We start from the raw sequence: 15,285 nt of genomic DNA on the forward strand, positions 1-15,285 counted from the left end.
AAATGCAAAGTTATTATTGCTACTGTTGTTGTTATTGCCACCATCGCCATTGCAGTAGACCAGGCATGGGCAAACTAGTTCTGGCTAACAGACAGTCTACTTTATTATTATTCCAGAATTATAAATTGTTATTGGTGCATTGACTAAAGAATACATGGGCCATAGCTTTATCTGGAAAATATTAACATAGAAAGTAATATAAGAGGGAGGAGAAATTAAAGAGAATCTTTTTGAGGTTATATGGAAATGGTTTATCTGCTATATGTGTCAGAGCTGTAGCAAATTCAAACCAATCTTAGAGTAAGTGAGATTTTGCATAAATGACTAACCAAGTAGAAGATAATTTAGTAGTGAGAAAATTGGAAAGGAATCCCTTTGTAAATGTTTTTGATTTGTGGGAGGGAGTACGGATGAGATAACTTTCGATATGTTTTAGTGGATTTGAATTTATGTTCTATTTCTATTTTAATGTTTTTATATATTTTAAATTGTATGTGAATGTTTTTATGTTAAACTGCTTTGAGTCTCCTTCAGGAGAGATAAAGCGCAGTATAAATAAAAATAATAATGGGTTGCTGTGAGTTTTCCGGGCTGTATGGCCACGTTCCAGAAGCATTCTCTCCTGACATTTCACCCACATTTATGGCAGGCATCCTCAGAGATTGTGAGGTCTGTTGGAAACTAGGCAAGAGGGGTTTATATATCTGTGGAATAATGTCCAGGGTGGGAGAAACAATCAGGGCCAGCTAACGCCTCCCGACTAAGGATTCCCCCAGGCAGGAAGCAGCCAGGCTTTGAAGCTGCAAGGATATTCAGTGTTAATCAAGGTGACCAACTGCAACATTCACACTTGCTTCAAACAGACGTTTCACATATATATAAACCCCACTTGCCTAGTTTCCAACAGACTTCACAACCTCTGAGGATGCCTGCCATAGATGTGGGTGAAATGTCAGGAGAGAATGCTACTGGAACATGGCCATACAGTCCAGAAAACTCACAGCAACCCAGTGATTCCAGCCATGAAAACCTTTGACAAAATAATAATAATAATAATAATAATAATAATAACGTAATAGTAAACAACAGAAAGATTTTAAATTATGATTTCTTGCGGTATTGTCATATTCTATATATTAAAAATAACTGCATTGACTTGATATTAATATTAGATTAATTAAGAGTAATTTTATGGTATTTGCAAAATTACTCTTGTACTTTAGAGTAAGTAAATAACTCTAATTATTACTAAAAGATTGTTTACATAAATAGTGTACTTATCAAGATTTAATGTTAGATTAGATAGAAAGGTAAAGTAAAAGAAAAAGAGAAAAATAGAGATAATAAAGATAAAAGTGTTTCTGTTTTTGACTTCCTGGTATCTTCATGAGGTCTTGTCATTTTCTTTCTTTCTTTTTAAAAAATATATACATATGTATAAACCTTTCAATGTAACGAACTGCAGTAACATAAGTTACGGTGAACCATGCCAAGTTTTAAATTTTCATTGCCGTTATAAATTGAAAGTATAATTAGTGGTATAAAGTATTAATTCTTTGACTTCTTATGCATATATATGCCTAATAGTATTTCTAATAGTATTTCTTCCCCTTTTGCAGCCCTTATTTGCACGCCAGAGTCCGCGAGATCCTGTCCGATTGTGCCTTACCCATTTCTGTCCTAACCTTCTCCATTATTGGGTCCTATTTCTTCAAAGAAATAAAAAGTAAGTGAACTTTTTCACTCCTAATCATGGGCTGATAGAGGGGGAGAAAAAACAAGGAATCCGGCAGCCAATTGTGGAATTCCACTCCCAAGAATTAATCTGTTTGTCTCATTCCCCGCAGACTTCACAATCAGAGTTAATTCATGCCACGAACTCATCAAACGAGACGGTCTCCACAGGGTCTGTTTGATCCCTGTCGGTTTTTCCATCCTATAATTGAATTAAAATGGCACTTTCTGATTGTGTTGATCTTTCGGGTTGTTGCGGCAAGGAACAAAAGGGACGAATAATTAGCCAAGGCAGGAAGGCAAGTGTGCAGATGCGAAGCTGATGCGTTTGACCTGTGCTTTTTTTCTTTTCCCCACGATACTACTTTATATATTTTTCCCCTAATTAAAATGCTCTAATAGTTTGGGAACATCTGGCTGGATTATCGCAAGGAAATCTACAGAGTTATTACCAAAGTTATGGGCCAAATAGATCACCTTTTCCACATCAGGAAGGGAGACAGGAATTGTATGCATTAGGCGATGACGCGAATGGGAAATGAATGGAAACGAATTAAGGAAAAGACCCTTCCCTTTGCCTTCATCTCATCCCTTCAAACCGGGAAAGTGTCCGATTTGTGTGAGTGCCGTTGACTTCCTTCATGATCATTGCTCCCATGGAGCATTACAAACCCATTTCATGGCTTTGAAAAGGCTCAGAAATGGCTCTCCTTTCAGAGGAAAATGCCTCCGCTACAATTGGAATTGGCCCCATGCGTCGTCGGAGGGATGAAAGATTTAGTTCTGGTCTTTGTCCCATCTTCATGTGTGGTTGTTTTCCTATGATACAGCTGCCTTCCCACCTGCAACAGAGAAAAACATGGTTGTTTTGGCACATAGAGAATGTCGGGAACATGTCACCGCAAGGTGGTTTGAGGACAACCTCTGAAAATTGCTTTGGATGGGTTGTGTTGTTGTCACTCTTGGCCATCAAGCCAGCCCTGGGAATGAGAGACCTCCAAAAAAGGAAAAAGTATGGTCATCAACTCTCCATTCCAGGTCTTGCAAAAGTTAGGATGTCATCAAAATGTATTAACTCTACGCTGTAGATCAATGGTTCCCAACCTTTTTTTGACCAGGGACCACTCTCCAACATTAGTACCAAAAAGGTTACAAATCAGTTTTTGGTCAACTTTAGATTCGGTTTGGTTATCTGGGGTGCTGATTCAGAAAATTGCATTGGATAGACCACATCAGTGTTTCGCCTCAGCGCTGGTTCACCTTGCTCTTAACACACACTCCACCACAGCAGACTGGGTTTAAAACAGTGTATCGATAAAAGATAGCAAATCTGAATAAAAAGCAGTAAAGAAAGCAATAATCCAAATGCAAAGGCAATCAGTAAAAAGCAATAATTCAAATGCAAAGGCAGTTTGTAGAATATAGTTCAAAGTCTCTGATATAGTAAATCAGTCCTGAAAACAAGGCAGCATGAACTTCAATATACAAGATCCAAGCATGAACGAAAGCAAGAAACCTTTTCCATGAGCAGAGACAAGACAGGAACTCTGCTTCCAAAATCAACGTTGCTTTGTTTGAAATCTTTCCCCATTTCTCCCTTATTTAACCATACTTACAGGCCAAGAAAGCCTAGAAAACATACAACAACCAAGCATTCCTTTGTCCTTGGGTTCCCACACGTTTACCAGCTATCCTAAGAGAACGTCTGGGATGATGAACTTTTAACCTTAACCTTGTTTCCCTAACTAAGGAAGACTCCTCTGACTCACTGCCAGAGACACCTGGGACTTGTTGATGTTCTGAACTTTGTTGATGTTCTGAATCCTTTGATTCTGGCTTCTTCTTCACTGCTAGTCTGCGGCCTCCCTAACAATTCAGAGCCTTCAACCTTTCCCTCATCAGCATTTCCTTGATCAGCCTGCATAAACCCAAATCCCCCTTCATCATCAGACTGAACCACAACAATCAGCTCTAGTTTCTGATGCAGAACATATGCCATCCAGTAGTCACCATCTGCTTGCCCACAGAAAAACATATTTAATAATCTAGAGCTGATGTGGTCTATCCAATGCATTTTTCTGAATCAGCACACCAAATAATCCCAGGAATAGGCCTAAAAATGAAGACACCAAGGCATCTTCCAGGTGCCACATGGAGCAGCTCCACTCAAGGGGAGGGAGGAGGAGGAGAAGCAGCAGTCAGGAGGCTTGTTGTCGTGCCTTTCGTAGGTAGTCAACCTCTCCCTTCCTGACATTCCTGTTGCCTTGGCACTATAAGAGGGTTTCGCAAGACGGGTTGCTCTTGTTATCACGGTGTAGTAACGGTGAGGGTGCGGACCATATTTTAGTTCTTGGGGACCACTGTTGATCCATGGACCACAGGTTGGGAACCGCTTCTGTAGATGCACCCTAGGGCAAATAAGGAAGAAGTTCATAATTTTGTGCCATAAAGAAAGGAAAGTGTGCAATAATAAGTTAGTCCCTGGTTTATTTTATCTTTCGTGGATTCATGCTATCATGAAAAAGTTAGTACTTAAACATAGTTAGTCTTACAGAGGCCGCTTATTTTCTTCTCCATCCTTTTTGCTTTTCATGCTGGAACAGTTGCCTTTGAGAAATTGTATCTTAGATCTAAAACCAACTAGCCACACAAATAACAAACTTCGGGGAAAAAATCTGTTCCTGGTTTGAAAGTGTTATTTCCTATTTAATTGTGTGACACTTACTTTGAAAGTAGTTGTTCTAATTCAGAAACTTGTGGCTGCCGCAAACTGTTGAATTGGTTGAGGCTTGATGCAATATTTATTGGAAAACTAGAGCAAGATATGCCGTAGGGTGTCCTTCCCACAGATTTTTACAGTTTAATCAACTTTTTCCATGTTTTTGATGATAGAACCAATTAGGAAATGACATTTATAATCCAGGAACAAAAATTGTGATACATACAGTAATTGAAAGTTTACATTTGTAGCTGAGGCAGTATGTGTGAGTTTTATCAATAGCAAAATTTGCATTGTGAATATGTTGTGAACCATAGGACTGTCGTATGTTTACATGGTTGGGGCATGGCTTTCTGCCCTCATTGGCAAACGATAGCCCAGTAATATCTTTCTACCTATAACTTACAAACAGTGGGTGCATCTACACTGTAGAATTCATGCAGTTTGACACCACTTTCATAGCTATGGGTCAATGCTGTGGAGTCCTGAAAGCTGTTAGGAATTGTGAGAATTGAAGCCCAAAACACCTGGAGGGCCAAAGTTGGCTCATGCCTGGTCTACATTGTAAAAGTAATGCAGTTTGACACCTCTCCATAAAGGTGAAGGTTTACTTGGAAGGCTTGAGAGTCAAGTTGAGCTGTCTTCCACTCTGCATGATGGTTAATTGTGACTACTATTATTATATTCCCGTCTTCATCAGAAATGTGCTACCAAACCAATGCTCTATGGTGCTAACCTGCCTCTTGCTTTTCTTTTCAGTGTCGAAATTTAACTACAACAAATCGGAGAGCTTGTTCGAGTTGGCGCCTCTCCGGGACCTCTCCATCGGCTCCGTCGTGAGCGCCATGGGCCTCGGGTTCCTCCTTTCCATGCTTTTTTTCATAGAGCAGAATATCGTGGCATCGCTCACAAACGCCCCAGAGAACAGGTAATTTATTCCGGAGAATCTGCTCTATTGCTCTTGCGTTGACATTAACCTTGTGTTGTCGAAGGCTTTCATGGCCGGGATCACAGGGTTGTTGTATGTCTTTCGGGCTGTGTGGCCTTGTTCCAGAAGTATTCTCTCCTGACGTTTCGCCCACATCTATGGCAGGCATCCTCAGAGGTTGTGAGGTATGGATAAACTCAGCAAGGAATGTTTATATATATCTGTGGGAAGTCTAGGGTGAGGGACCAGCGTAAATGTTCCAGTCAATCACCCTAATTTGCATTGAATGGCTACATCTATTAGCTACTTTCTGCCTGGGGGTATTCTTTGTTAACTGTCCCTAGTTCCCATGTCTCAGAGTGTTGCTTCTTATTTACTGCTCCGATTTTTGAGTTTTGTAATACTGGTAGCCAGATTTTGTTCATTTTCATGGTTTCCTGCTTTCTGTTGAAGTTGTCCACATGCTTGTGGATTTCAATGGCTTCTCTGTGTAGTCTGACATGATAGTTGTTGGACTGGTCCAGCATTTCTGTGTTCTCAAATAATATCCTGTTTCCAGGTTGGTTCATCAAGTGCTCTGCTATGGCTGATTTCTCTGGTTGAGTGAGTCTGCAGTCCCTTTCATGTTCTTTGACTCGTGTTTGTGCGCTGCGTTTGGTGAAATATGAAACATGAAACATGAAATTCACAAACATGTGGACAACTTCAGCAGAAAGGAGGAAACCATGAAAATGAACAAAATCTGGCTACCAGTATTACCAGTATTAAAAAACTCAAAAATCAGAGCAGTAAATAAGAAGCAACACTCTGAGACATGGGAACTAGGGGCAGTTAACAAAAGGATGTCCCCAGGCAGAAAGTAGCTAGTAGATGTAGCCATTCAATGCAAATTAGGGTGATTAACTGGAACATTTACGCTGGTCCCTCACCCTAGACTTCCCACAGATATATATAAACATTCCTTGCTTAGTTTATCCATACCTCACAACCTCTGAGGATGCCTACCATAGATGTGGGTGAAACGTCAGGAGAGAATACTTCTGGAACATGGCCACACAGCCGAAAGACATACAACAACCCTGACATTAATCTTGGTTGACCTTTGGGACGTCACTTGTCTGTATTTATTATGGAGACCTCAGTTCAAGTTTCCACTCAGCCATGAAAACCTACTGGGCAGGTCACACACTCTCAGCCCAACTCAATAATAACTTTACCTTAGTGTCACCATAAGTTGGAAACATACAACCCAAAACACTCACAAACCCTGCTTTTCCAAAGTCTTCGTCCAGCATTGAAACCAAATGGCCTGTACTCACTCTCAAGCACAGACTACAATAGAATTCTAGAGTTGGAAGGGACCCCAAGGGCCCTTGATTTTGTGTCCTTTGATGCCCTGTCATTCTTCCCCTTTATTAGCTTATTGGAAAGAAAACAAGGTTAGTGTTTATTCCATTGCAGCGGCAGCTCCCTTTGCGCATTGCTGGAGATGTTGTGGGGGCGGCTGAGCTCCATGTAGGACACGGATTGCAGCGTGGCCTCCCTTTTATGTCGCTGCAAGACTTGATGTACGCACGCACATAGGGGCGAGAAGCTGAGGGATTCAGATATTCCCTTTGATATTTCTGCCCTGAGTATAACAAATCAGTGTGTCATGCAAGGAATAGAAGAAGACGTGATGAGAGAATGTATCCTCCTCCCATCAAGGAGGAGAAAAATACTACATCCTGATAGAATCATCAGGTTGGAAGAGGCTCTAAGGTCCATCTATCCATCCAACACTTTTCTGCTATGCAGGAAGACACAATCAAAACACTCCCAACAGATGCCTATCCAGCCTTTGCTTAAAAACCTCCAGAGAAAGAGACTCCACTGGTCAATTGAGCAGCATATTCCATTGTTGAACAGTTCATCCCCTCAGAATGTTTACATGGAATTAGTATCTTACACATGGCATAATTTTCCCTATGGAAACATTTGGGTATTTTTGTCCAATGCAAAATTGGGCCCATTGGGTTCAAGGTCTCCCAACACAAATGTAGCACGTGATGTGCTATGTGCATTCAGTTGCACAATGCAGACAGTCCTCACAAAGGTTGCATCACCATCCTGGCTGCGCATTCACTTGCGCCACACCGATAATCAACACAAAGGCCACGTAACCTGGCTGCTTCTCAAACCGAAGTATGTTCGGTCAGTTCTACTATCACTCTGGCCCCGGCTCAGAGAGGACTTAGGGTGCATCTATACTGTTGAATAAATGCAGTTTGACATCACTATAAATTGCTAAGGTTTTGCATTTTGATGAGACACCATCACTTTCTGGTAGAAGAGGCTAAAGACCTTGTAAAACTACAACACCCATGTTTCCATAGCATAGAACCAAGCAGTTAAAGATTCCACGGCATTGAGCCATGGTAACTAAGGTGGTATCAAACTGCATTAATTCTACAGTGTAGATGTGTCCCTAGACAAAAAAGCTTCCAAAGGTTCCTTTTTTACTACTACCAGAATCCTTCCAATTATTGTTGTTGTTGCCTTTATTTCTTCTCATAGGGAGTCAAGTTGATTCACAGTAATACGAAACAGCCTAAAGAGTTTAAAACACAGAAAATACAATTAAAATATGTCAATGAATACAAATCCAATAAATCCAATTAAAAAGTTCATTTGAAGCTCACCATTCCAACCAAATCCCACCCACAACCCCCTCTGCATTATTCTGGGATTCAGTGTGTTGTCAAAGGCTTTCATGGCCGGGATCACAGGGTTGTTGTGTGTTTTCCGGGATGTATGGCCATATTCCAGAAGTATTCTCTCCTGACGTTTCGCCCACATCTATGGCAGGCATCCTCAGAGGTTGTGAGATATATCATACACCTCACAACCTCTGAGGATGTCTGCCATAGATGTGGGCCAAACGTCAGGAGAGAATACTTCTGGAACATGGCCATATAGCCTGGAAAACACACAACAACCCTATTTAGAGATTCCTCAACCCAAAATTTAACTTTCTCCCATTCTCAGATCCAGGTGTTATGTTGCTATCTTTGTCTCCCAGAGAGCTTCTCTTATGTTGGTGGGAGGATGATGGGTAGCAGAGTGTAATCCAAAAACATCATCCCGGTCTCACCTCCTTTTCCAGACTGTCTTCCCATGTGGATAAACAGCACTGGTCAAACACACTCCAGCAGACGAAGGTTCAGTTGAAAATCCAATGGCTATAAATCTTTATTTACATAACTATATACAAATAGAACAAATCAGTCCTTTCTCCATGAGTGCTCTTGCCGAAGCAACTCACACACACACAGAAGACACTCCTCTGCATTCCACAGGACAAGAAGAAAGTCCCGGTCAAACAAACTTGACCCCATTGGTCCTGTGATATGTCAATCATAGCAGGCTCTCATTAACTCCATAACTGCTGAAATGCCTTGCCGAAAACTAACACAGAAGGCATTTCTAACAACTCAGATTGATTTAACATTTCACAATACACAAAACCCTGACATCTTATCCACGTTGTGTGGCTTGGTGCATCATGCACTCAATGCCAACAGGATGGGTTTCCATAGGGCAGAGACACTCTTCCAATGGGGTATTTTTTGGGCTGCTTGTTGCAGTGACCTGGCCAGTGTGTTTACATTAAATAAAACGTCACTAACAAGGGTTTATTTCAGGTTAGTCAAGGGCACCGCTTACCATTGGGACCTGCTCCTCGTTGCGCTGATCAACACGGGGCTGTCGGTGTTCGGGTTGCCCTGGATCCATGCCGCTTTCCCGCATTCGCCGATGCACGTCCGCGCCTTGGCCTACGTGGAGGAGCGGGTCGAGAACGGACACATCTACGAGACGTACGTTATGTTGTAGCGTTTGAGTGTTGCATTCACTATGTAATGCTGTTTTTGTTCCTGGGTTATAAATGTCACTTCCTAATTGGCTCTATCATAAAAACATGGGAAAAGTTTATTAAACTGCAAAAACTTTCGTTTCTGTGGGAGGGACAACCCGCAGTTTGGGTTCTGGGACGTTAGTGTTAACTTTCTGAGTTTTTTCTGTCATGGTGAACTTAAAGCAATAAACTTGCAAGGGGCCACCAACATGAATTAATAAGTAGTAAAGTAAATTTATTTATTTATTTACAGAGAAGGCACAATGAAAACCCAAACCACAGCCATCTCTGTGTCCTGGAAGCAAAGACTTGCAAAGAACTGTGGTTCCAATCACAATGAGGACCTCCCTTACAGTACCTCATTACACCACAAGAGGGAGCTTGAAATGCCATCCATAAACACTAGGGCTGTGCAAATCTGTGTTTTCTAATGACATTTCAAGCTCCCTCTTGTGGTGTAATGAGGTACTGCAGGGGAGGTCCTCGTTCTGATCGGCACCACAGTTCAGCATAGGGAGGATCCCTTGGAGTAACACCTCCCAGCATCCTTCCCACTCTATCACCCATCCTCCCTCTCTATATTGGAGGACTGCAATCAGCCATGGGGGGCTTTTATTGCACCACACTCTTTGGAGCAATGTGAAGGTAACTGAGCAGAGTCTCCTCTGTGGTGGCACCTTATGAGCAGGGGCGGCTGAAGCTACAAGCCAGGTAAGCAACTGCGGATGGCACAAAATCCGAGGGCCATGACACTTGGTTACATGCATTTCATGGCTTTATCCCTGAATGCAATGTTGCTCTCACAACGATTGTATCAACATGAATCACTTTTAAAAGCAAAGGTAAATTTATTTATTTATTTATTTATTTATTTATTTATTTATTTATTTATTTACAGTATTTATATTCCGCCCTTCTTTCTCACCCCGAAGGGGACTAAGGGCGGATGTCACGACCCAGGCTGCAGAGCACCAATAACCATACACAGAGGCCAGAATCTATCTAATATCTTTATTGAAGGAATATATAAAGTTAATAAAAACAAGTGTAGAAAATAGTTCAGAATTAGACCTTTCAGGAAAGGTCAGAATTAGTCCAAAAAAGCAATGTCCAATAAGAAATATTAAGGTCCAAAGTTGTAATCCAATAACCGAAACACTCACTTTGCCAAGCAAAGTGAGGGGAGATGACAAGGTCCTTTAGTCCATGAAACTTGAGCGAGGCTAGGAAATAACTTGATACTTGAAACAAGGCTTGAACGTGGAACAAGGTAACTAAGAACAAGAACAAGGTCCGTGGAATAACTTGATAAATCCGTGGAACAAGGCAAGGATTGATCCTGGGAAACAAGGCAAAGTCCGTAGATAAACAAAGGCTGGGAAGCAAGGCGAAGGCTGGATAGCTAGGCAAGGCTTGAGCAGGAGCGAGGCTTGAATCGGAGCGCGCTGTCCAGACACAACTCGCTCCGTAGGCTGACGAATTGACTCCGCGAAGTTACTACGCGGGTAAAACACCTAAATAGAGTCTAGCTTTCCCGCCGAAGCAGTTCTCTGGGAATCAGAACCGAAAGCTAACTCTGAGACCAGATGTGAGACTCCCCAAAGATTCTCACGAGAAGCAGTCTTAATTGGCCACATTCTTAGCTGCAATCCTTGCACTCCTGCGCGAAGCTGAATCCAAACTTCTCTGTTGTTTACAAAACTCCCGGCGCAAGAATACGGGAGAAGTAGGCTCTGGGCTTGTTTGACATACTTCTGGGAGACAACTTTCTTGCAGGTGCAAGGTTCCCAGATCTGCCTGGGAAAGATCTGGCTGAGAGGAATCCAGTTCAGACTGGGAAGGTAAAAAACCCAAGTTTTCATCTTCATCAGGAATTACAATGTCCTGAGCAGGACTACAAGGCCCATGGGTCATCACACTATCCCCCTCCTCAAGGCCCCTCCCAAACTGGGGCCCTCTCCCCGAGGCGCGAGGTCGTGGTTTGGTGGGATAGGTCTGATGAAAGCGACGGGTTAGATCAGGAGCATGGACTGTGGAGGCGTCTTCCCAAGAGCGTTCCTCAGGGCCAAAACCCACCCAGTCAATGAGATATTGTAGGCGGCGGCGGTGAAAGCGAGAATCCAAAATGTCCTCAACCTCGAACTCCTCCTCCCCATTCATCAAAACAGGAGGGGGGGCCGGTTGGTCTGTATCAGGTCGCACACCATCCGCCGGAAGGAGCAGGGAACGGTGAAACACTGGGTGAATGCGCATTGAACGCGGAAGTTGGAGTTTGAAAGTCACGGGGTTTAATTGCGCCACCACTGGATAGGGACCAATGAAACGGGCATCTAACTTCCGGCAAGGGCGGTGGGAGGGCAGAAAGCGAGTGGACAGGAAAACCCGATCTCCTACCTTGATTTCGGGGCCCGGCTGGCGATGTTTGTCAGCGTGGCGTTTATAGTCCTCCTTGGCTTGATCCAGTTGCTGGAGCAAAAGTTGTTGCACCGCTGTGAGTTCCTGCAGCCAATCCTCTGCTGCGGGAACCTCTGAAGTTTCAATGACAGGGGGGAAGAAACGTGGATGGAAGCCGTAGTTTGCAAAGAACGGCGTTTCTTTTGTAGAAGCTTGAACTCCATTGTTGTAGGCAAACTCAGACAGTGGTAACAGAGAAGCCCAATTGTCCTGTTGATAGTTTACATAACAGCGAAGATACTGCTCCAAAGTGGCATTGGTGCGCTCCGTTTGCCCATCTGTTTGGGGATGATGAGCTGAAGATAAGCGAGAGTCTATGCCCAATAGTTTTTGTAGTGCCTTCCAAAAACGAGAGGTGAATTGAGATCCACGGTCTGTGACTAAACTCTTGGGCAATCCATGTAGTCTGAAAACATGTTGAAGAAATAGATCCGCAGTTTCCTTGGCCGTGGGGAGACCTTCGCAGGGAATGAAATGGGCTAACTTGGTGAATAGGTCCACCACCACTAAGATCGTGGTGAATCCACAGGAAGGTGGTAGGTCAGTGATGAAATCCGCGGAAATTATTTCCCATGGGCGAGATGGGGTAGGAAGGGGGTGTAGAAGCCCTGAGGGCTTCTCCCTTCGTATCTTGGAGCGCTGGCATACTGGGCAGGTGTTGACATATTTTTCCACATCCTTGCGGATCTTGGGCCACCAAAAATCCCTTAGGATCAAATGCATAGTTTTAAATAGTCCGAAGTGTCCTGCTGGTTTGCAGTCATGACACAGACGAAGCGTTTTTTCCCTGCCCGGTCCGGGTGGGATATAAACATGATTTCTATAGCAGAGCAGCCCATCTTTAAGCGAAAAGGGAAAATGCAGACCTTGGCGAAGTTGGTCCTGCGCCCAGGCATCTGCTTGCTGACTAGCCCTGATTTCTTGAGCACAGATGGGTCCTGGAGTAGGGGAAGTTGAACCAATGGGAATGGATTTGGTGTTCCCCACCGTGAGCGTGGCAAAGTTCTCAGGTTGTAGCAGTTGGGATTCAAAGGTCTCCTTGCGTCCTGCAGCGTATTCCGGTTTACGTGACAGGGCGTCTGCTTGCTTGGTTTGGGCTGGGGTCACATAATGGATCTGGAAGTTGAAGCGTTCAAAGAATAAAGCCCAACGTTGCTGCCTCTGATTTAGTTTGCGGGCAGTTCTTAGATGTTCTAGATTACGATGATCAGTGTGGACTTCAATGGGAAATTTGGCCCCTTCTAGCCAATGTCTCCAAGTTTCAAAGGCTGCCTTTATGGCCAGTAGTTCTTTTTCCCAAATGGTGTAATTCCTCTCTGGTGTGGTTAGTTGACGAGAATAAAAGGCACAGGGGTGGAGGTGATCTCCCACCGGTTGTAAAAGTACAGCCCCAATTGCCACATCAGAGGCGTCCGCTTGCACCACAAAAGGGGTTCCAGGATTTGGGTGTTGTAGAATTGGCTGGGAGGTGAATAGTTTCTTTAGTTGCTGGAACCCTTTCTCTGCTTGATCAGTCCAGCGGAAAGGCTGCTTTCCACGGATGCAGCTAGTGATGGGGTCGGACCAGCGGGCAAAATCTGGAATGAACTTGCGGTAGTAGTTCGCGAACCCCAAGAAACGCTGCACCTCTTTCTTGTTAGTTGGCGCCCGCCATTCCAATACTGCTGAAACTTTGGCTGGATCCATGGAAAGCCCTAGAGGCGAGATGCGGTAACCAAGGAAATCTACCTCTTGTAGATCAAAAGCGCATTTTTCCAGCTTGGCATAAAGTCCATGATCCCGCAATCGTTGTAACACCATTTTGACGTGGTTCTCATGTTCTGATTGTGATCTGGAAAACACCAAAAAATCGTCCAGGTAGATTATCAAGAACCTGTCTAGATAGTCCTGAAAAATGTCATTGACAAAATGCTGGAACGTTGCGGGGGCTCCGCATAAACCGAAATTCATAACTCGGGACTCAAATAATCCGAATTTGGTCTGGAAGGCGGTCTTCCACTCGTCCCCTTCCCTGATGCGAACTAAGTTGTAAGCCCCCCGAAGATCCAGCTTGGTGTAAACCTTGGCTCCTCGAAGCCGATCCAGTAGATCCGAGATTAAGGGCAGGGGATAGCTGTTCCGCTTGGTGATATTGTTCAATGCTCTGTAGTCCACCACCAAGCGTAGTTCCCCTGACTTCTTCTTCACAAACATCACTGGGGAGGCGGCTGGGGATTGAGAGGGTCTGATGAATCCCTTGCGAAGGTTTGTCTCTAGGAATTCCCTGAGAGCTTCTTGCTCTGGTTCAGTCAGGGAGTAGAGATGCCCTCGCGGGATCGGGGCCCCCTCCACCAAGTCAATGGCACAGTCATAAGGTCTATGTGGGGGTAATTTTTCGGCTTCCTTCTCATTGAATACATCCCAATACTCGGAGTACTTCTTTGGCAAGGTGATGATGGGCTCGGTGTCTGTGGCATGGCATACCTTGGCTACGAGGCAATGGTTTTGGCAATACGGTGAAGCAAACTGCAGTTCTCTGTTGGACCAGGAGATGTTAGGGTCGTGGAGAGTCAGCCATGGAATTCCCAAAATCACAGGGAAATGGGGGACCTCGGTAACAAAGAAGGAAATCTCTTCCATATGTTCCCTTATCCACATCCTGGTGGGTTCCGACCACTGACTTACGGGGCCCGTCTTGAGGGGACGGCCGTCTATGGCTTGCACCACACGGGCATTCTTGAAATCATGATATTGTAATCCCAGAGAGTCGGCATACTCTCTATCGATGAAATTGTTGGTAGCTCCAGAGTCTATCATGGCGTGGATCATGACGGGTCCCCTTTTTGCTGACCATAATGTGACCACGAGAAGGAACAGGACCCCGGTTGGCGGCTCTTGGATGGATTTTTTGACCGGGTTGGCGAGCCTCTCTACACCCGGTCGTTGGCTTCCCCCGCCGGCTGTGTGCCAGTCGGCTCAGACGCCTTCGTCTCCGTGGAGGACGCCGCCGCAAGACGGGCGGCAGGCTTCCCTTTGGCTGGGCACTCTCTGGCGAAGTGGCCCCCGTTCCCGCAGTACCAGCAGAGGTTTAAGCGTTGACGACGGGCCTTCTCGGCGGCATCTAGTCTGGGACGCACATTGCCCAACTGCATCGGCACCTCCTCGCCTCCTCTGGGGTATGGGGTTGGCGGTGGGGGTCTCCACACCGGACGTGGCTGAACGCTGGCGGGAGCGGGGGGTTTTGCCCCGGCTCTACTGCCCTGGCCTCGAACCCACTGTTTCCTGTTGGCAATCATGACTTCAGCCCGTAAACATTGATCAATGAGTGCCTCGAGGGTCTGGGGAGGATCCACCTTGGAGATTTCTTCCAGCATTTCAATGTTGAGACCCTCCCGGAATTGTCCCCTGAGGGCTACATCGTTCCAGCCGGTGTTGTGGGCCAGCACTCGGAACTCGGCTATATACTGAGACATAGGTCTGTCTCCTTGGAAAAGGCGACGGAGTTTGTGACCGGCTGCCTCCAAATTGTCCTCGATTCCCCAAGTCTCCTTGAGGTGGTCCAAGAAGTGTTGCGCT

At 44.6% G+C, this 15,285-nt stretch overlaps 1 protein-coding gene across 6 annotated transcripts in view; it reads left to right on the plus strand.

Annotated features, from left to right (window-relative positions):
• The window catches only part of slc4a11 (solute carrier family 4 member 11), a 300,006-nt gene that overhangs the window by 263,156 nt on the left and 21,565 nt on the right, over positions 1-15,285 (plus strand). For 4 of the 6 annotated variants that reach the window (XM_062980865.1, XM_062980863.1, XM_062980861.1 and 1 more), the window contains exons 15-17: positions 1,620-1,726; positions 5,213-5,381; positions 9,053-9,238. In XM_062980865.1, the coding sequence (XP_062836935.1) occupies positions 1,620-1,726; positions 5,213-5,381; positions 9,053-9,238 (462 nt within the window). The remainder of the gene's footprint in view (positions 1-1,619; positions 1,727-5,212; positions 5,382-9,052; positions 9,239-15,285) is intronic. The other 2 variants (XM_062980864.1, XM_062980866.1) reach the window with 1 other exon arrangement.

The sequence above is a fragment of the Anolis carolinensis genome, chromosome 5 (assembly GCF_035594765.1).
Source record: "Anolis carolinensis isolate JA03-04 chromosome 5, rAnoCar3.1.pri, whole genome shotgun sequence".
Lineage (NCBI taxonomy): Eukaryota > Metazoa > Chordata > Lepidosauria > Squamata > Dactyloidae > Anolis > Anolis carolinensis.